General features: G+C 42.6%; 1 protein-coding gene across 2 annotated transcripts in view; it reads right to left on the bottom strand.

Annotated features, from left to right (window-relative positions):
* ehmt1a (euchromatic histone-lysine N-methyltransferase 1a) overlaps positions 1–23,263 on the bottom strand; it is a 35,978-nt gene that overhangs the window by 5,664 nt on the left and 7,051 nt on the right. For both annotated transcript variants that reach the window (XM_084054071.1, XM_084054072.1), the window contains 12 exons: positions 21,291–21,434; positions 15,215–15,537; positions 14,706–14,789; positions 13,897–13,985; positions 13,131–13,237; positions 11,667–11,789; positions 7,566–7,667; positions 6,801–6,905; positions 3,815–3,969; positions 1,597–1,764; positions 759–903; positions 288–365 (listed from right to left, as the gene is read on the bottom strand). In XM_084054071.1, the coding sequence (XP_083910197.1) occupies positions 288–365; positions 759–903; positions 1,597–1,764; positions 3,815–3,969; positions 6,801–6,905; positions 7,566–7,667; positions 11,667–11,789; positions 13,131–13,237; positions 13,897–13,985; positions 14,706–14,789; positions 15,215–15,537; positions 21,291–21,434 (1,623 nt within the window). The remainder of the gene's footprint in view (positions 1–287; positions 366–758; positions 904–1,596; positions 1,765–3,814; positions 3,970–6,800; positions 6,906–7,565; positions 7,668–11,666; positions 11,790–13,130; positions 13,238–13,896; positions 13,986–14,705; positions 14,790–15,214; positions 15,538–21,290; positions 21,435–23,263) is intronic.

Raw genomic sequence — 23,263 nt, 5'->3', positions numbered from 1 at the left:
AGGACATTTAGAAGTTAGGTTTAGGGGTTGAAATTAGAGTTAAACATGATTTATACTGTTGCGTGCCAGTGTCCTGCACCGAAGAGTTGCTGCTCTGTAAGCTCACAACTCGCCGCAGCACGACACGTTGTGAGCTTGTAGATCTGCTATTTAATTTGGCGTTAGGCTTACAGTTTGAAATGGCTAAATTGAAAAAATCACTGTCCTAAAATGTTGATGTCCTCACAAGTACAGTAATACAAACAGTAGAATTGTGTGTGTGTGTGTGTCTCCACAGGATAACTTACACTGTCATACCAACAACGTAGACTGAGCTGACCACACATGCAAGTACTGGATGAGCATTGGTCTGTGCAGGAACAGTGCTGAAAAGAGACCGTTAGCAATGCATTATTTTTAAGTCATGTAACATTCTCTTTTATCTTGTAATATGAGTTTCAAAGCAACAGTTCAACTGAGAGACTTAAGCCTGGTGCATGCTCCATCAGTACAACCAACCAACATTACACTTAAACAGTAAAATCCTCAGCGTTCATTTAAATGCAGAGAGACACAAATGCCCTCGGAGTTAAATTATTTATGTGAGAAGTTTTTATGGTGTGTTGTACACTAACACCCAAGGAGCTGTCCTGTACAACTATCTTTATGCTGTTAGCTACAGACCAAGTGAACTGGAAGAGGTTTTATTGCACAGAACATTACTCCTTTTATTTCCCCCTGCCCACGGAGTCCCATTTCACATAGCAGTGGAGCTGTACCTGTAAGTGAGTGATGTCCTTGTCTATGTTCATCTGGGACGTGACACAGTTGTCAGGGATGTATTTGAAGTTGTCCGGACAGGGATCTCTGTCCACGCCGTTCACACACGTTATCGGCACGGCCTCGTAGCCTCGAGAAAGGTCACTGAGGAGGGCAAACACAGCCTTACATTATGTGATTTGACTCGTTATAAGTAAAAAAAGAGACGGTAAGAAGACAAAACCTATACAGTACCTGCCAGTGAGGAGCCCCCACCCAACACTGACAGGTGCCGTCCCAGCCCGTAGGAGTACGTGCATTGACTAAATATGACCTTCCCTCCCCATAACACGGGCCAATTGTGTTCGTATTGACACTTGAGAAAGGGTAGCGCGGCTTTGAGTGCGGCAAGTCGTGCGGTAAGCACTGCAAGCTGATGGTAGGTGTGGCGCTCCACCTCAGCAATCCATCTCCCAAGTGGCCTAGCACGTTGTAACAGGGATAGACTCCCGTGTTCTCGTCTGAAACCGACAATAAGCCCCTCCGACCTACTTAACACTTGGATGCACCTTTTATAGACCCTCCAGTAAGACGCGATTATGCACATAATATGCGATGCCGATTTCTCATTTTATGCAATGCAGATTTCTAATTTTTCGCATATTTTGCTAATTCACCACATAACAGCACATAAAACCCCCGCATAATTCATCACAAAATCAAGGATTTCAGCCCACGTTTTTCTGGAGGGTCTACTTTTACATGAAGTAATGGCAAACACTAATACGTCTGACCCAACTTCAGGTACCTCAAATTGAGGTTTTAACTGATAGAAATGAGATCACTTCCACTCCCAACCTGCTGAGGAGCCTGTCTCCATGGCAGTCCCTGCCTCTCCTGGCGTCGGTCAGCTTCTTGTTGGTGTTGAGAGCGCTCCACACTTTGGACCCGTAGAGACAGCAGTTCAGAGCCGTGTCTCCGTCCCTGTTCCTCAGGGTGACGTCAGCCCCTCGGGACAGAAACAGCCTAGGGACATACAGCACATGCACATTACAGTAGGTGACATACATGTACATTACAGTAAGGCAGTGGTTCTCAAACGTTTTCGTGCCGGAGACCCCCAAATTGATATATATTCTATTGCGGACCCCCACCCCCATCTGAAAAGATTTCCGTTGAAAATGTTCGCTAACATTTTTTTTTTCACTGAACAAACTCTCTATAGCAATGGTGAATATCTGAATATAAAGCTTTAGCAAAAACCTCATATTCTTAAAGGTAGGGTAAGTGATATTTTTGGGTTAAAACAAAAAGTATTTTGTTAAAAGGTTAAAGCACTATATTCTGATAGTAATCATTGCTATAGAGTGTTTGTTCAGTAACAGGAGTCTCCATGTCTCTCCAGCTCTTTAATAAACAGAAAATACAATTTCTGGTAGGTGTCAACATCTCAGCCTATCAGGAGAAAGTACCCATTTTTAAGCTTAATTTTTATTGTGTTCCAGTTCCAATTTTGCCTGCTCATTTCTTAGTGTCATCACTTCCAATTTCACTTGTGTAATCTATATCCTGATTGAGTTCTCTATCCTGATTGGATAAAATTGGAAATGAAACTGAAGCTGAAACGAAAATGCATTTTCTTTTCTGTTTTATAAAGAGCTGGAGAGACAAGGAGACTCATTTTACTGAACAAACACTCAATAGAAATGAGTACTATCAGAATATTGAGCTATTTAACACTTATTTTAACCAAAGAAAATCACTTACCCTACCTTTAATTTTTTTTCACCAAACATATCACTGACACTGCCTTTAATTATAAATGCATGGGGAAATGTTTGTGCTGTGATTATGCTGAAATGGATCTAGGATCAACAGTGGGACACGAGGCAACACCAAAGCTGATCCTCACCACCACTGTGGCTGGGTCCACAGGGGGGGTTGAGTCATCTGTTGTTCCCCTGGCTACAGGGAGGGTGGCACGGACGAGATAGAGACAGAGAGAGAGAGAGAGAGAGAGAGAGAGCCAGAGCAAGATACCAGTGGTGGGGAAAAAAACATTCATTTCAATCAATGAACGATTTTGTTCATGTTCACAGCAATGATCCGTTCAAATGATTCGTTCACGCTCACCGCTCAGTAGCGCTTCTGGTTATGGGCAGCAGCGAGTGCACGCCACGCACGCGCACATGGTCAGGTGACAGGTCTAACGTAACATTCTGTGTGTGTGTGTGTGTGTGTGTGTGTGTAGGCCAGTGGTTCTCAAACTTTTTCATGTCAAGGACCCCCAAATTGACACTTATTAGCCCGCGGACCCCCATTTGAAAAATGTATGCCAGGGACCCCCATAAGAGAAGATTTTTACAGCTCTAGCAGTGATTCTCAACCATTTTAATTTCAAGGACCCCCAGTTTGACATGCATTAGGGCTACGGACCCCATTTAATGGCATTTCTATCTCTGGGACCCCAATTTATATTGTAAAATCGATGTTAATTTAACTCTGAGAGTGTACAAATGGAACCAAATGGACCCGTTAGGGTCCATTTGGTTCCATTTGGTACGCTCTCAGAGTTACAGACCCATAAGGATCCATTTGGTTCCTATAAATCATTTAGCTGGGGACCCCCTGGTATCCCCTCAAGTACCCCTGGGGGTCCCCAGACCCCACTTTGAGAACCAACGCTTTAGGCTACATTAATTTATTTAGGTATGACAGGAATAGCATTGAAGGCAGTATATTTTTCATTTATCCCTCTTTTACTGGGAACTAGGGGACTAATGGTGTGGTCTTTAGTCTTGAAACAAATTAGATATTTTATACAAAGTAGTCAGTACACTCACATGACTACCGATTTCCAAGCATGTCTGTAACTTAGTTTGTGAATAGTGGCCTTAGACTATTTGCATCTTCTATTCGTTCTGAAATGTGTTAATTGACAACCATTACCTGTCTTTTGTCAAGGAACCACGCATCTCTTTTCATACTTAAATGTGGTGCTAACTGGCCACTATCTGTCTTTTGTCCAGACAGACAGACAGAGAGAGAGAGAGACAGAGAGAGAGAGACGACTCACATGACACACTCCAGCCCGTTCTCCCTGGCGGCCACGTGGAGCGGGGAGTCTCCGTGGACGTTGGCGGCATGCAGGTCGCAGCGGGACTCCAGCAGGGCCTGGGCGATGTCACTGCAACCCGACAGCGCCGCCCAGTGGAGACACACGTTCTCTTCCTGGACAGAGAGGGCAGGTCACTGGGGTCAACATGGATGATGCTCCATCTCAAGACACATTTTATATTTCAGAAGCTGGAAGCACAGTGGTTCTCAAACGCGGACCAACTACCAATTACAGTCTCCTATATTTGAATACTGGGCCCTGATTGGTCCCCCCAGACTTCGGAGTTTTTGCACTGGCATATTCGTTTTGCACTGGCAGAGAACGCAAAAATCTAAAACGACACAGACGCTTTCCCGGTTTTAATGGGTTAATCTACAATGAGTGAACAAGCAAGGACTCTGTGTCTTGCTCAAGGACACGTGGCTGTTGAACGAAACATTGTTGCAGACACACAACTTATAATGTATAACTTATCCAGAGCGACTTACAAAGTCACTCTGGATAAAAAGGCAAATGATAAGATTATATAAGCGCGTTATATTTTTCACATATACCTGCCAATTTTTTATTCAGTGTGACTTCAAAGGGAGTGAGGAGGTATGGGATTTAAAGTCAGAGGACACTTTGAAAGGACACACGGCACTCTTGATGAATACACATAAGCTGCCGCAGGGATAAAAACTTTGATCTTCCAACTAGAAAAAGTGCTCCTCGGGAGCGCAGGCCTCCGCCAGGTCAGGTACGTTATTGTGGCCTCCTGGTAGCGCAATAATAGGCCAATGTGAAAAGGGTGCCATTTATTCTTCGGCCTTTCACTGCAATCGGACACTGCATTCATGATTTGAGGCATTTTGTTCCAAAACTGTGTTTTGCTAAATTAGATCTGCTGGTGGCGCTATAACAGGCCAATGTGAAAAGGGTGGCATTTCTTCCTCGGCCTAGTGGGAATGAGCGTGTGAAGTTTCACGGAAATCGCAAGCTGCGTGCATAATTTGAGGCATTTCGTTCGAAACGGACCAATCCTGCAAACTTTGGAAGCCAATGAGGATGGAAAGTATTGGAAATTGGACAGATCCGTGTTGATCACATGACTATAGAGATACTGTGTACCGATTTGCATGACGTTTGGATAAAATCTGTAGGAGTAACATCCAAAAATGGGTTTTGCACAAATCGGCCTCCTGGTGGCACTATAGCAAAATGCTCAAAACTGTTCTAACATAGTGAAAATAGCCAATCTGCAACACACCATGTGACGCGTTGTAAGTATGTAGATCTGTTATTTTCACTAGTGTTGAAATAGGGCTTAAGTTATTAATGTATGTATTGTTTTACATTTGGGTCCCTGGGAGACACCAAATGTATCTTTTGGGTCTCAGGCTATAAAGTATGGGAACAGCTGCACTGTACGATATACCACTCACCCACCAGTGATGAGTACCAAGTGTTTTATATATGGAAGCTTTGTGTATGTGCTTTTTTTATATCGATCACAATTTATCTGTGCGGGAAGAATAAGAAGTTTTAAGTTCTAGGCTGCCTCATAAATCAAAAGCTATTCCATTGTGACATGCAATCTGTGCATTATAAACAACATTACAAAAACTGGATTTTAAACAACTTCATTATAAAAAGAAGAAGAAAACAGCAGACCGTGATGTGATGTCTCTCCTTGCTCAAGGGCACATAGCAGCAGTGGTGGAAAGTACATTTACTCAAGTACTGTACTCCAATTGTCAATCATTTTACTTCTAATCCACTACATGTCAATGGCAAATATTGCACTTTTACTCGACTATAATTATTTGAAAACTTTAGTTACTTTTGATTATTATTTCAAAACCACTTCAGACCTATATACTTTGGCAATTTGAAAATAGCAGATCTACAAGCTAGATTTTCAAAGGATTTTTGTAAATTTTATACATTTAAAAAGTTGTGAAATGGGACATTCTGCGTAATGAGTACTTTTACTTTGGGTACTTAAAGTATACTTTGATTGTTTTGTTCTTTTTAATTTGATTTATTGTATTGTATTGATTGTATTGTATTGTATTGTATTGGTTGTGGTTTTTGTTGCATTTGTTGTCTATTTGTATGTCTGCTTCTTGTGTTTAACATTCTCCTTTTGTTTATATTCTACTTTTTGCGTATAACTGAAAAATGAATAAACATTGAATCATAAAAAATAAAAAAAACTTTTACTTGTAACTGACAATTTCTACATTGTGGCGTTGATACTTTTGCTCAATTAAAAAATGTGAGTACTTCTTCCATCACTGCATAGCAGCACACCACTGGTCTGTTAATTTACCCACTTGAACCCCAGCATCTGTATTCTACGGAAGACCTTTGCAGAAAGTAGCAGATCTACAAGCTCACACCGCATTGCAAAGTATAGAGCCCTGAGGGACTCAAGTGTCCGGTTAATTCAAGCATAATTTTAAATGGCTAAAATGTTATGATGAACAATTAAAACCCTCTGTACTCAGTAAACTGGACTTCTTGCCTTCTGTACTTGGTGTGCCTGGTGTGCTCTTTCCCCCCCCTCTACACTAAATCTGCCAAAAGTAGCCGATCTCACAACACGGCACGTTGGTGAGCTTGTAGATTGGCTAATTTTGGCAAATGTCACAAATTTGCAAATTGTCAGGGTGGGGGGGTTCCCCAGTTTAAATATGATATAATATATGATTATTTTGGGGTGTCGCGGCTTGAAAAGGTTGAGAACCACTGGTCTAGCCAACCCCAACTGGGGACTCCTGAATCGCTGCCCTCCACACTCACCTACAAATGGATATTATGCATCTCATGGGATCCCACTTGACCGTAGGGTGAGTTCAACGCTGTCTGTGTGTAACGTGACTGACATTTGTGTGTGTGTGTGTGTGTGTGTGTGTGTGTGTGTGCGTGTGTGCTTGTGAGCATGGGGAACAATGCTGACCTTGTCTCTGATGTTAACATCTGCTCCTCTGGTTAGCAACAGATGTACAAGCTCCTTGTGCTTGTGCTCTATGGCCCAGGTGATAGGAGTCCACCCTCCGTCATCCTGCGCACACACACACACACACACACACACACACACACACACACACACACACACACACACACACACACACACACACACACACACACACACACACACACACACACACACACACACACACACACACACACACACACACACACACACACACACACACACACACACACATGTATCACTATACTTGTGAGGACATCAACATTTTAGGACGTTTAACCTTAAAAAAATTATTACAGTTTTTCTATCGATTACACACCCCATGGAGACTTGAATTCATGGAGATTTTTACGTTTTTGTCGCATTCCTAAGCCAATAATTTCATAAGCGGCCGCGGCCAGAGACATTAGCATCTTTCCGCCGGTCATCAAATGATTGGCTTAGGAATGCGACAAAAACAAAAGTACATTTAAAAACAACAGAAGTTGATCTAAAGTGCTTTCCATTCACAATAACATAACAACCTCATAAAATACAACATAGTAAAAGAAACATAAAAGCAATACTTCATACAAATACAGCATAATTAAAAGAACATAAAAGCGATACAAAAAAATAATAATACAATACATTCAATGACCAGAGTAGGCCATAAGTAAATTGCCCTCAGACTGAGCTGAAGGAAAAGGAGAAGAGGTGGATTTAAACCTTTCAATGGTGGTACTGTACCTTGCAGTTGATGTATTTGGAGGCCTTGGCGAGCAGATGATGGACAATGTCATAACGTCCCAGTTTAGCTGCCAGATGCAGACAGGTGGAACCTGTGATGTCCTGGGAACCACAAGATGATTCACATTGAACAAGGATTACCAACCATCAAAACCCCAAAACAGGCTCCAGAAATAGCATCACCACCTGAGCTCTGCAAGCTGCAGTTAATCGTTTAGAAATTGACTATATAATGGTAGCCATTATAAAAAGGACATTATGATGAATGACTATACACTGGTAGTGATTCTAAAAGTCCCCTTTCGTTCATTTAGCCGCATCCATTGATCCTGCTTCGACATGACAGTCTGTCCATTCTTGAATGTTATATACAATATAACAGTGGTTCTCAAACCTTTTCATGTAAAGGACCCCCACATTAATATGTATTTGGCCGCGGACCCCCATCTTAAAATATATTGTACCAGGTACCCCCATACAAGATTTGAGTTAAAAGGTTTAAAAAATATTCCAACTTTTTCACATTTTGGGGGGAAAAAAACGAACAGATCGACAAACTCACAACGCACACTTTTAGAATAGTAGACGTATATTATTCACACATTTTGCTGTGGACCACCTGGAAACCCCTCAAGGACCACTGAGGGGTTTTGAAAAAAACTGAAAAGGTCCCAAAAAAATATGTGATGAAGGTGCTCTTTGGTTGGGTACCCCAAAAGCACAACAAAAGGAAGAAATTCCAAGGCACTCTTCTAACAATAACGTTTAACTTTACTGAGTGGCTATTTCATATCAGAAATATTAAAAACAATACATCATAAAAAAGGGATACAACTCACGTTGTTACAGCCTTCTTCAGGGCACCCAGGAGAAGGCTGAAGACTGTTGTGCCAGTTATGATGTATTATGTTTAATATTTCCCATATGAAATGGCTCTATATTCTGATAGTAATCATAAATATAGAGCATTTTGTTCTGTAACCGGGGTCTTCCTGTCTATGCAACTCATAGAGAACCCATACAGGATGCAGGACAAACAGGTGAAATTGGAAGTGATAAAGCAAACAAAAAAAAAGAGCTGACAATATAAATTTGGAATTGGAATGGAAAAACATCACATTTAAGCTGATACATTGGTTCTGTTCCCTTCACTGACAGGATCAATTGGTGACAAGACTGAAAATGTATCTTCTGTTTACTAAAGCACTGGAGAGACAAATATCACTTACAGCACCTTTAAGACAGAAACACAACAAACTAGCTATCAGACAATTCCTTGCAACGTCTGACATGACATGAAGAAAACAAAAGCAATACTTGACTTTTTCCAAACCATTTCTCTTGGGGAATGCAGCAAAAGTCGAGGACTCACAGCAGCAAGCATGCAGAGAAAATAAGACTTCTACAGTGGACTCCATTTTGTACTATGGATGGGTTTTGTTTTTAACCCATTCAATACGGGAACGCATCACTGTCATTTTAGATGTTTTTGGCTATTCAAAAATATCAGATGTACAAGCTCATAGTGCAATGAGCTTGTAGATTTGCAATTTTTGAAAAATCGTGAAAATGTTTGCAAATCTTAGTTTGAATGTATATATATTATCTTTAAAGCGAACATTTTTAACTCAAATCTTTGCTTCTGGGGGGTCCCTGGAACAACATATCTTTTTGAGATGGGGCTTCGCGGCCAAATACATACAATTCTAGGGGTCCTAGACATGAAAAATTTTGAGCAGTGGGCACCACCGATTATAGGAACATACGGTAAGTTTTTTCAAAAAACTGTTTAGAAGACATTTGTAGAATCCCCAGAAGCAAAGATTTGAGTTACAAATGTTCTATTTAAAAATTCTAATATCTGCACAAATGTTCATGATTTAAAAAAAATAGCAGGTCTACAAGGCCATCGCACGGCACGCGGTGCCGCACTATGAGCTTGTATATCTGCAATTTTTGAATAGCCAAAGTATAAAATAATGGTTAAAGCTCAAATCTAAAATGACACAGATTCGTTCCCGGATTGAACGGGTTATATGCCAGACAAAGTGTACATGTTGGGGTTTTGTTGGCGTGACAAATAACACTGCTTATGTGTGAGCAATGACACAAATGACATCCCTTGGGGGCAGCCTTAAATAACCACTATGTCCCTGGTCTGATTCCTAGCTGGGGACCTGTGTTGCTCTCCTCTCTCTTGCTTTGCCGTCTCTCTGCTTACTAGTCCTCTCTGAATAAATCAACGAAATGCCATAAAAGAAAATAAGAAATGGCGTCACACTGTGCGCTTGATGGATTTGGGCTTGGCGCCGCGGTCGGTGGAGGGCTAATCTTTGACAAGATGGGGATACATGGACTGAACACATAGATCAGACTCCTTCTCCTGTCCTCTGGGTCTTTGACTTCTCAGCCTCTCCTGTCACGCCTTACCTACTGTTCATTTTTACGATCATAACACAATGGCCTCTAGTTTGAAGGCAGTAAACTTTGTTTATGGGCAGGCAGAGAGAGAGGATGGGTTGGCAGTAGGCTAGGACGGTGTTACAGCATACCAGGGTATTTAGAAGGGTGTGATTTTTCAATACCGTCAAAAGTACAGACGCTCCTGCAGTAGATATCGTCTCTGTCGGGTAAACCGGGGGAAACCTCACATTTCCCAAACTGTTACTTTTCAGGATTCAAATTCAAAAACAGCAAAAGTAGCAGATCTACAAACTCGTGAGCTTGTGGATCTGCTACTTTTTATGCTTTTGTGTGACACTGTAGTATGTATAATCAAGTAGGGCATCCATTTACGAAAAAACACCGGCTTCGGATGCTATCAATGCACTGAATGGGACATCATCACATTTAATCAGACTATTGATTGGTCTAAGTAGGTGAGATACTGAGCTAACCAGGTTTAATCTGTCTCGGACGGCGCCGAGTCGGCTCAAGCGATCTTCACAACGTTCGGCACGGCGACTCGCTCGCTTTAGCTTGCTTGGTGGTGCCTCTCGTGGCTCAAATTCACTTTAGACGGCGCGCCTCTGGCGCGGTCCAAAACTATACTGTATACAAAACACCTACTCGGCAGGTCAGTATCTCACCAATCAATACAGTCTGATTAAACGTGGGTAGGTCAGTATCTCACCGACTTAGACCAATCAATATCTGATTAAACGTGATGATGTCCCATTCAGTGCATTGACAGCATCCGAAATGGGTGCATATGGAGATATAAGTTTTCAGCATATGGAATCAGGAACATTTTGCTATATAGAACAATTTTGACTTGAGATGACTTCTACCAACTACAAAAGCAGTTTGTAGTTATTAGATTCTTATTATTAGCCACATGATTTTTTTCAATTGCCAGTCTACCACCACCACGATGATGGTGTCTGCCGTAGCAACAAGTGTCATTAGGTATAAGACATGCTGAATCTACGGAAGAAAGGCTATTATTTCTTACCTATTCATTATTCTATGGGCCATAAGTATTTAAATCCAACAAAAGGTTAGTAACTGCATATTAGACACACTATGTCATACCCGCTACAATGACATGTATATCTACTGTATTGCGCCACACTGCGATCTCGTTTATCTGCTATTTTCACTATTTTTGTAAATACATGAACATTCTTCAATGTATCCTACTATAATTCTAGTAAGGGGTGAGTCTGTCTGTAGTGGTGAGTGAAGTGGTGAGTGAAGCTACCCGGTTCTCCTCAGTGGCTGGAGCAATTGCTCTGATTTTGCACACAGCCATTGACCGTTTTTCAATTTCATCAAATCTCAGCTTCTTATTAGCGTTTATGTGTGAAACAATGTCGCCTCCCGGGTTGCCAGATCATGTGCGCATATCCCCCCACGGATGCGTCGACCGGGTATGGTCTAGTTCTTTTTAAATTCTTTGCAAGTTCTCAGTTGATGTCAGGTTGAAAGAGTGTGGACAATGATGTGGAAATACTTGTAAATATGCCATTTCTGTACATTTCAGCCAGCTGGTTTTATACCATTCTGACAATTATGCAAAAATAATTGTGATTAGCTTGAATAATTGCGAACAGGCAATTATATAATAATTGTGACAGGCCTATCTATGGTGTGACCAACCTTAAGGCCAATGGCAGCGCCGGCACTTATGAGGTACTTGACGGTGTCCAGATGGTTGTGTTCACACGCTGCCATCAGGGGAGTCCTGTGCTCCACATCAAACATGTCCAGGTTGGCTCCAGCCTACACACACAAACAACACATTAAATACACTCAAGAACAGCATAATGGGGCTAATTTATCCACAGCAACTTCAATGACTGAGCAGGTAGGGGTTCAGTGTTTATAAGATGAACTGTAATGGGGAACCGATTACCTTTTGTTGGTAGCATGGTCTGGTGTTATCAGTTTCCCACTGCATATTTTGTATTATATTATTAACTCATTCCCTGCCAGACTTATTTCTGGCTGTGTTTGCCCACTGCCAGCGATTTAGTGTTTTTTATAAAATTGTTTAAAAATTCACAAATTTTTTTTTCATTATGATCGCAAGTCCAGTTGTTTCTAAACACACAGGCGAGTCGTGCACGGCGCTCAGACAACAAACATTACGGTCGGGGCGGAGCCCTTCTCCTCCAGCCCAGCGTTAAACAGCATGCATGGCCATCTGAACGGAAAACTCACTTTCTTTTTCCACCTCGCCACAGACCTCGCTAAATCCCTTATGATCACGTGTTCAACTGTTTGTTGACACACAGGGTAGCTGTGTGAGTGGCCCAGAGAAGAAATTTTCAATCGGCGACATTCCATTTTGCAGCAGTAGCAGTTTCAAAACAGCGACGCGAAACAGTGTTCCTCGGCGGAGAAATGCAAAGCCGAGAAAAAGGCGTTTGAAAGCGGAACCCAAACAGGAAGTGGGCGGGAGCAAAAATCTTTGATATGACGTATTTCCGTATCCGGGTGTGCTACAATGAAATGTGTCACTTCGAGAGATGAACGACGGTGAGATCTTGTTTTAAAAAATTATTTTGCAAAATTACGTTTTTTACGTCCTAGGCAGGTTTGGTAATTGGAAAAATTACGTTTTTTACGTCCTAGGCAGTGTATGAGTTAATTATTGTCTTACTTATTATTTAGGAATAAGGATTTAGGATGTGGCACAAAGTCCCAACAACGTTTCGCTGCGTGTACTTCTATAAGTTAGTGACAAATGAAACCTTCTTGATTCTTTATCAGTTTGCCTCCCCATCGTGCTAGCTTGATGTACAGCTGCATACTCTCCCTGCTTTTAGTTTGACAAATGGAAGCCATTTGTCGTTATACCGTAAAGCCTGATTAATAAAGTTGCACGCCAGTGTCACATGCCAAACATAGCCGATGTACAAGCCCCACAACGTGCTATGATGTGTGCTTGTAGATTGGCCGTTTTCAGATTGTCTGCTGTGTTAATAAAGTTGCACGCCAGCGTCACATGCCGAAAATAGCCGATGTACAAGCCCCACAACGCGCTACGATGTGTGCTTGTAGATCGGCCGTTTTCAGATTGTCTGCTGCGTTAAGCCAGTGGTGCCGGTATCTCCTCACCTGCACCAGCATGTGGCAGACGTCCTGGTGGCCCTCAGCAGCAGCTGCATGTAGAGGGGTGTGCTTGTTCTGACCCTCCATCATGAAGTTGGGGTCTTTCCCATCCACTGTACACATCACAAATATTTGGTCATGGAAAGGAAAATTATTTCTTTCAAAAGGTAGAACAAATAAGGCAATTTTCTATGATTTCCACATTAAGCACAGTTAACTGCTAAATGCCAGCATGTGATGTGATTAAGATGGAGTTATGAAGGCTAAAACAATGTTTATATAATGTACAGTCAACAACTAGTACTCATGGTACTGTAATGTAGTTTGAATAAAAGCCACAGCAACTAACATATATTTTGTGTTCAAATTAAACCAAATCAAAGTTTATTTATATAGCACATTTTCAACGACCAAGGTCGAACCAAAAAAAACAGGCAAACAGAGCAGAAGAAAACAAATTAAAACAAAAGAAAATAATTAAAAGGAAGGCAAACAAGTTAAACAGGTCACAACAAAAATTAAACAAAAACAGCATATCAAAGTATACAGCATCAAGGTATACATAGCAAGGGTATATACAGTACATACATGGTCAAGCAGCATTAAAGGCCAGGGAGACAAAATGGGTCTTTAATAGAGATTTAAACCCCCCAATAGGACTGAGCAGAGCGAATTCCACAATCTGGGGCCGGCCACGGCAAAGGCTCGGTTCCCTCTAGTCTTACATGAGGTTCCGAGCACAGACAAGATATAAATGTGTTCATCTTCTTACCTAGTAGGTGAATGACTTTCTGGAGATCTCCCTGTTTTGCAGAGATATACAGTTGTTTGGTGGGGTATTTCACTTTCTTTGGTTTCAAGCTGGAAAGAACATAGACCACAGTAAAAAAAAAAGTATGTCAATATTATAATTTTGTTGAAATTGGTTTATTGTGTGATCTGAGTCACACAATAAACCAATAAACAAATGAAATAAAACAAATAAAAGTCTAAAAATGCATGGAATGTCTGTGTGTCTATGTGTGAGTGTTTCCTCCGTGTATCTCAAGAACCGATTGACTTCAAACTTTACTCGCGTATCGCTGCGGATCCAAGGGAGTCCAGTGCTAAGTGGAAAGTCGGTCTGATCAGTATAGTCGGATCAGAAATCTATCTATAAATCAGAGAATCCCTTTATTTGTCTGTCTGTGTCCTTTTTATACCCATATATGGAGATGCCTGATGTTATGAATATGACTTCATAGTACTGACGTTAACAGGTAAACAGGTACAATGGGTATTGCATAACCGAAGGGGTATTCGTTCCCAAGGGGGATCACCCAAGTTCAATATCTAAAACACAAGGAATTTAGTTACTAAGTTAAATAATTACATTTGAGGGCCTTGATTACCACACTCCTTTAAAAACTCCTTTCTGTTCCAGTAGTACACTCTACTACATTGGGGGGTGTCAAATATTTGATAACTCGACCTAAGAATAAGTCTATTCGAAAAGTATTTGGTTAGTCATTCACAGCCATGTGTGATCCCATGTTATACTTTGCATCAAACTAAGCCAAAATATGTCATGGTTAAACATACTTTTCATCATCCAGTGCCGTTAGGATGTTCTCCAGTGACTCTTTAGGACGATTCTCTCCAGCACTCACATGGTCGCCCTTCATCCTTAGATATTAAAGCAGACAGTGATGGCGTACAGAATTAATACTTGGGAAAAGCAATTAATCTGGCTGGGTTCAACTGCCTCACCCCTTCCTACTGGGTGACTGTAATGATGGAGACCCAACTGTCTTTAGTCACACATTAATGTCACAGTAAATAAGAGCCATCAGCTAAATGCCTAAAATAGAAATGGAAATATTGCCAGAACACTGCCAATGCAATTTCAACAAAAGGAGACAGAAAAAAAGTGGCCATGTCTCTATGCTTTACGCTAGACTAGAGCCATCATTTCCCCCCGGTTTTTAACCGTGAAAGCATTCTTGGGCTATGGCGCAAAAAAAAAAAAATAAGCTCTGCTGTAATTACATTGAAGGGAGAAAAGAGAAAAGCTAACAAGGCAGAAGAGAGAAATGTCATGCGTAACTTACTTGTCTGGACTCATCTCGCTCTCCCTCATGCCGTGTGGCTCGCTGGTCTTCTTGGCCCGGAGAATCTGGGGCACAGCTGGCACAGTGGGCAGCGATGGCAGCGATGGCACTGGCAGCACAGCAGGCGCAGCTGGGTGAGTGGGCCCCGGGTCCGGTCTGGGCAAAGAGGGTGTGGGTTCAGGCTTGAAGAGGGTGACCTGATGGGCCCCGCTGGCATCCTCCCCACAGTGGGGACAGAACTTGTGCTCCTTCAAGATGGAGGCACAGCCCTGGTGGAAGCGATGGGAGATGGTGCCATACGGCTGGCACTCCATGAAGGTTCCCTGTGGGGGGGGGGGGGGGGAAGAGAGAGAGTTGGATGCCAGAGCGGAACCTCTGCCCCGAATCTTTCTGATCGGGCTGTTATAGTGCCACCAGGAGGCTGATTTTTACTCCTTCAGTTTTTGTCCAAACTTCACGCAAATCGGTACACATTATCTCTATTGTCATGTGATCAAGACGGATCTGTCTGATTTTTCATATTCCATCCTGATTGGCGAATTCCGAACATTGCTGGCCCACAATAACCTAGCTAACCTGGCGGAGATCTGTGCTCCGAGCAGCACTTTTATATGTTTACTTACAACGAATTGGCACAAAAATACTAATAGATTTTTTTCTATAAACGCTGTACAATGGTGGCATACAAAAATAGCCCATCTACTTCATCGTGACTACTAATTGAAGCCGAGGCCGAATTGGGCCAAATCGCATGGATGAGCCCTGACAGCACATGGTTGGTGCTACAGACTCCAAATTTCGCACACAGATAGCTCAGACCTTTGCCTACGATCTTAGCTAGGCCTCGACCCGACCCGATATGCGGTTTTCCGGAACCAACGCGAAAGGTTCGGAATCTCCATATGCGGAGTCCTGACTACTAATCCCAACAATACAATCAGAGAGCCGTGCGCCTTTGGAACCTCAACCACTAAGGAACAACTCACGGCCAAAGCACTGCTCCATTTCCCTCCCAACTTGCTACAAAAATCACTCATGCAAAAGTATATAAGTAATTCTACTTAATTTACAACCTTCACATGTGCCTCATTTTAAAATAATCATAAAGTGTCATAAAGTGTCTGCTCCAAATTTACTTCCGGGTGGTCAATCTCACCTGCCAATCACTTCTCGCGCAAGCGCTGACTCATTGTGACATCACACCATAAAGGGCTCTGACATCACGTGGCATACGTGTCAGATGAAAGTATATAAGCCGGCTTCTAAGCTAAGTCCAGCACTCTTGACAGACCTCTGCATATAGTCTATAAGCAGCTCTCAAAAACATGAGTACTCCAAAACTCAAGCTGAACTCTCCCGCTACAAAAAAGAAAAGAGCAACAAAGCGTGGGACTGGGATGATGACTTGAATGATGCAGATTTATGCAGGCTGCATATTCTGCTTAAAGAAGAAACAAACAAAAAGCGACAGAGATATATGCCATATATGGGCATAAAAGGACACATACAAACAGATACATAGATCCCCATATATGGGCATGAAAGGGAAACAGACAGACAGATCCAGAGATCTCCATAATAAAGTCAAAACGGGTCCAATGACAACAGGTATAATGGGGTTTGCATTAAAGGGGGAACCGGCACTGTGTCTGCAACACAGTCGAAGGCACAGACAGATACAGAGATCTCCATTATGGGCATAAAGGGACACAGACAACCAGATACAGAGATCTCCATATATGGGCATAAAACTATGACAGGGGATCAGATGGGACAGTCAACATCTGCTGGCCAGACAGGAGGAGCAGAGGGAGGAGGAGACAGTGTTCCTGATGTCCCTGACGTTGTTATTTTTGCACCAGGAGACCAGACACAACCTCGAGACATTGTTCTGTACAGAACTCCAGCTGATGCACCTAATCACAGACAAACTACACATATCAATTCACTCCACCCTATGTATGACTCAGCTGCCTATCCCTTGATCTTGCCATATGGAGATGCTGGCTTCAGCATCGACAATCCCAAGGTTAATGCAAATTCAGCCAGAGGCAAAGTCACTCTTCAGGAGTTCTTCAGATTCCATCTACAACAAAGAACTAATTCTTTCAACACCCTTCTGAAGTCAGGGAGACTTACTCAAGAATACTTCTGTGATCAATACTCCAAAATTGAAAGTTGCCGGATGAAATTCTACAGGAGTAGGGAACAACAAGACAAGTACAGGGCCCACCAGTATTCAGGTCTGGATGATGCCCTAACTGCACAGCAAGCACAGCCAGGACAGACTGAGGCCACCAGGATTGGTCAACAGATAATTCTTCCAGGCTCACACACTGGTAGCCCCAGATACCAATTCAAGCGCTTTCAAGATGCCCTTGCCATAGCAGCCAGATATAGAAGGTTTGACCTCTTCATTACCATGACGTCAAACGCAAGGAGTGAAGGTGTACTGAGTAACATCTTTCCAGGACAGCAGCCCACTGACAGACCAGACATTGTTAACAAAGTTTTCAAAAGGAGTTTGGATGAGCTCCTCCACGACACAAAGCTCGGCGTCTTTGGGAAGATGAAGGCTAGAATACACACTATTGAAGGACAGATGAGAGGACTGAAACATGCCCACATACTGCTACTCCTACATGAGATTTTGACTGTCGATGACATTGATCAAATAATTAGAGCAGACATACCTGACAAACAAAAGGAGCCAGAGCTGTATGAGCTGGTGTGTCGATTCATGCTACATGGACCCTGTGGCCCGGCCTACCCTAACAGCCCCTGCATGGTCAATGGTATCATGGACCCTGTGGCCCGGCCTACCCTAACAGCCCCTGCATGGTCAATGGTATCTGTACTAAGAAATTCCCTAAAAACTTCTGTGCCAACACACGACTGCCTCATGATGGTCATGGCTACCCAGAGTACAGACGGCCCATTGTCGGTCACACCCATAAGAAGAATGACTTTCTGTTTGACAGCAGGTGGGTCGTTCCTTACAACGCTTGGGTCCTACTTAAATATAAATGCCACATCAATGTTGAATTTGTTGGCTCCTTCCGTACCATCAAGTACCTGTACAAATACGTCCATAAAGGAGTTGATGTTGGCACTCTCGATATTGAAGACAGGGATGAGATCTCCAGATTCATCAATGCCAGTGTTATGTTGAATCCCTGATCATAACCTCAAATTGAAAGTAGGCGCACCAGTCAAGCTGCTTAGAAACCTGCAATCAGGTCCTGACCGCACTCTCAAGAATGGCACCAGAATGGTGGTAATGCAAATGATGGACAGAGTCATTGAGTGTGAGATTGCAGTAGGCACAAACAGGGGTGAAACAATCTTCCTACCAAGAATACCTCACTATGACAGAGGTGAGCTTCCCTTCACCTTCATTAGACGACAGTTCCCTATCCGCTTAGCATTCTCTGTTACAATCAATAAGGGTCAGGGCCAAGAGAATGAACGAGTTGGCATCTACTTGCCTAAACCTGTGTTCGCTCATGGCCAACTCTACACAGCCTTCTCTAGAGGAAAGAGAGCCAGCGCTGTAAAAGTTTTCATTGTGGATAATGACAAGGGCATTACTGACAACATTGTTTATAGCGAACTCCTTTAGGATAATGGGCATAAATGGACACAGACAGACACAGAGATCTCCATATACGGGCATAAAAGGGACACACCCAGACACATACAGAGATGTCCATATATCACAGACACAGATAGCTCCATATATGGGCATAAATGCACACACAGATGGGCATAAATGGACACAGGCAAACAGATGGCCAAAACGGGTCCTATGACAACAGGTATAATGGGGTTTGATTTAAAGGGTGGAGCATTCATTCCCTATTTACATCGTTCCTGTGTAGGCCGGTCCCCGACTAGACCCTCGGCAACCCGAAGGGCTAGACGCTCGGCCGCCCGAAGGGCGGCCGAGCTTCTAGTTAATCTTAATCAACGATAAAGTTTGAAAGAGTCGTGGCACCGATTTAAAGTCATATCGCACAGGCCTAAGAGAGAGCCCAGGGAAATGGGATCAAACAACTTCTTTGACAAACTGTGAGCCAATGGTAGGTTTATGAAAACTGTATGAAAAAAGTCCCTGCCATTTTGTTCCATCTTCGATTTTGTCTGCACTTGTCGTCAAAACCAAAATGTATATCGTTGCTGTCAGGCAGAAACCTCTTATTTCCATATTTTTACTTTGTGTTTTTTGTAAATTAACAGCCTACTTGATCATACTAACAGCGTCACACAAAAGCATCAAAAGTAGCAGATCTACAGACTCTAAATGCAGCACGAATGCGTTTTGAGCTCATCGTTCTGCTGAATCCTGAAAAGTGACAGTTTTGAACATACAGTATGAGGTTTCCACCCGACAGAGACTTACTGCGCAAGTACAAGACAATGAAAAACTCATATAGGTATAAGCAGCAAATTGCTGGTGTGACATTTCACTGCACTTTTCTTTGGCACAGAACATGATTTGCCTTTTAACATTAACGTCAGCTATAGGGTATGTGATCGTCCTTCACCATCTCCATTATAGTCAGTCCCTTATGTTTTTTGAATTTCAAGTGTAGAAAGAAATGGCCCTGAATGCAGCTCCTCTCACGGCACTACAAATGATCAGAACACGGGACATTTGATGCTTCAGTGAGCACAATGATTCATCAAGCGTGATTCATTGAAGACAAGTGATACTGTTGAATAATAGAGCAGGAGGATCCACTGGGACAACTGCAATATGTTGGCGGTACAGCTGGCATGGTAGTACCGTGGTTCAAATATGCCGACAAATAATTGAAACAGCACAGTTTCTACCCGAAGGCCCATGAAGACTCATGGGTCACATATCCCTGGATTTAGCAGCTATTCATGCGTTAGTAATATAAGTCAGTGTTTCTCAAATGTTTTCATGCCAAATAGGCTCTATGCACAGCAGCCATATTGGAAAGAAATTGGGCCTCTTCTTACTTCCTTCACAGGTGTTACCAATGATACTAATGAAGGCTCTGTTCCATTCTGGTCAAACAGAGTCAGGGTGCTGATATTGTGCATGTTGTTCTCACTGGAAACACTCTGCTACACCAGTGGGTCTCAAAGTGTGGACCAGGGACCCTCATGGTTCCTTGAAGGGGTTCCAAATGGCCCCTTACGAGTGTGTAACTCTGAGTGTACAAATGGAACCGGTTCCATTTTTACTCTCTCAGTTATGGGGTCCTTGAAATTAAAAGGTTTGAGAACCACAGTGCTACACTAAATGGAACAGAGCCCTCATTAGAATCATTGGTAACACCTGTGAAGGAAGTAAGGAAGAGGCCCAATTTCTTTCCAATATGGCTGCTGTGCATAGAGCCTATTGATATGTATTTTGCCATGGAAAATATTTTGTGTCGAGGATCCTCAGAAGTGAAGATTATGTCAAGTTTTAACTCACAAATCATGGGACAAAGCTTGTAGATTGGCCATTTTAAAATCGCTGGAAAATGAAATGGGCTTAAGTGTTTAAACATATAGGACCCCCTGGAACATCCTCAAGGGGTCCCCCGGCCCCACTTTGAGAACCAGTGCTATAAGTAAATGGTAAATGGCCAGTGTTTCTATTGCGTCTAATCTTACGGTTCCCAAAGGTTCACTCTACCTCCTGAGCCGAGGTAGAGTTGCTCTAGTCTAGTGAACAGCGTCAGTTGAATGTCTGAATGCTAATCTGAATATAAATGTTCATCTGGTGTGTTTGGCGTCTCTGAATGCTGTTCAGCAGAGAACCAACCTGGACATGTTTCAATGCAGTGTTTCTCAACATCACGTCCGGGGACCATCAGGGGTCCAAATGGATCCTTCCTTACGAGTCTTATGGGTCTATTTGGTTCCGTTTGTACAATGTTTGAGTTAAATTAACACAGAGGGTTTGACAGCAGATATTGGGGTCCCAAAGATAAAAAGGGGGGTCAGTGGCCTAATGTATATCCAACCGAGGGTCCTTGAAATTAAAAGTGATTCACTGATTTAATGCGTCGCTATTATTCTAGCTGTACATACTTTGACGTCCGTCCTCACTCACCGCCCTAAGGAAGAGACCACAGCCCGGGCAGCACTGGTGTTTGACCATGCCGGCCCGGTGGTCTTCACAGAGAACCAGCAGGTGAACGGTGTTGGAGGGCCGCATCATCTCCTGCTTCATCACTCGCTTCTGGCAACGACTCACCTGGAGAGAAACAAGAACATACTGTAAATGTTGGCTTAAAGGGTCATGAAGCACACCGTGATTGTGTACTATTGACAATAAATATTAGATTTACATCTATCATTTATCACATGATTATTGCTGTGGAAACGGCAATCAGTGGTCGCAAGTTGCAAGTCATTCCGTTGTGTTGGTCTAGAGCTCTGGACTGGGCTTTAAACTCAAGACCCACTTCTTATAGAATCTGTAGCAGTGGTGGAAAGTAACTAAGTACATTTACTCAAGTACTGTACTTAAGTACAATGTCGAGGTACTTTTACTTTACTGGAGGATTTCCAATTTTCTACACTTTATACTTCTACTCCACTACGTCTCAGAGACAAATACTGTACTTTTTCCACCACTGCTTAAGACCCACTTCTCATGGAATCTCTAGTTCTTCTGATTTAGCACTGAGTCGTGCTACTGTAGATCCTCCTCTCCTGAGTCTCCACTATTAATCTGTCTGCCATCTGCCTTCCTGCTATAGATGCTGAAAAAGGGTGGCACAGGGCAAATTAACATCTTCTTAAAGAAATAGCCACAGCAGCACTTCTGTGCAGATAACTGGCCTCTGTTCAGCCTACTGTATTAAAATCTGAAGGGAAATGCCTCAATCCCGCTGTGTCTGGCACATCCGTGGCCCAGGTGCAAGACAAGCAAAAGTATCATAGAAGAGAATAGTCTGCTCACTGGCGATGCTGAAAAAGCTCAGCTGTATTTTTATTGCGTCGTCAACGTTTCGGTCAATTCAGATCTTCTTAAGGACATATAAATCTTTTTTTTATTACCCTCTGCAAAAAATAGCAGCCTTGATTATGCTAGCATTTACATCCATCACATTCTGTGTTATACCAGCCACAGACCCCCCATCATTCTGAGAGTGTACAATGGAACCAAATGGACCCTTCCATTTGGTTCCATAAGTACATTGTTGAGTTACAGACCTGGTTCTTAACTCATACACTGCCTAGGACGTAAAAAACGTAATTTTTTCCAATTACCAAACCTGCCTAGGACGTAAAAAACGTAATTTTGCAAAATCATTTTTTAAAACAAGATCTCACCGTCGTTCATCTCTTGAAGTGACACATTTCATTGTAGCACACCCGGATACGGAAATACGTCATATCAAAGATTTTCGCTCCCGCCCACTTCCTGTTTGGGTTCCGCTTTCAAACGCCTTTTTCTCGGCTTTGCATTTCTCCGCCGAGGAACACTGTTTCGCGTCGCTGTTTTGAAACTGCTACTGCTGCAAAATGGAATGTCGCCGATTGAAAGTTTCTTCTCTGGGCCACTCACACAACTACCCTGTGTGTCTACAAACAGTTGAACACGCGATCATAAGGGATTTAGCGAGGTCTGTGGCGAGGTGGAAAAAGAAAGTGAGTTTTCCGTTCAGATGCATGCTGGCCATGCAACGCTGGGCTGGAGGAGAAGGGCTCCACCCCGACAGTAATGTTTGTTGTCTGAGCGCCGTGCACGACTCGCCTGTGTGTTAGAAACAACTGGACTTGCGATCATAATGAAAAAGAAAATTGTGAATTTTTAAACAATTTTATAAAAAACACTAAATCGCTGGCAGTGGGCAAACACAGCCAGAAATAAGTCTGGCAGGGAATGAGTTAACTGTCAATCATTTAGCTGGAGTCTGGGACCCCCTGAAACCCTCTCCAGAATCCCTGGTGGTCCCCAGACACCACATTGTTGAATTCAATGCAATGCTTCATTACAAAAGTGTACATAGTGTATCTTTTACCATTCAATGTTCTCAATACAATGATGACCTTGTATTAACTGACCTGTGACAA

The sequence above is a fragment of the Gymnoscopelus microlampas genome, assembly GCF_963454915.1.
Source record: "Gymnoscopelus microlampas genome assembly, chromosome: 4".
In the NCBI taxonomy this organism is placed as follows: domain Eukaryota; kingdom Metazoa; phylum Chordata; class Actinopteri; order Myctophiformes; family Myctophidae; genus Gymnoscopelus; species Gymnoscopelus microlampas.
The sequence above is the reverse complement of the archived record's forward strand: the minus strand, read 5'-3'. Positions and strand labels throughout refer to the sequence as shown.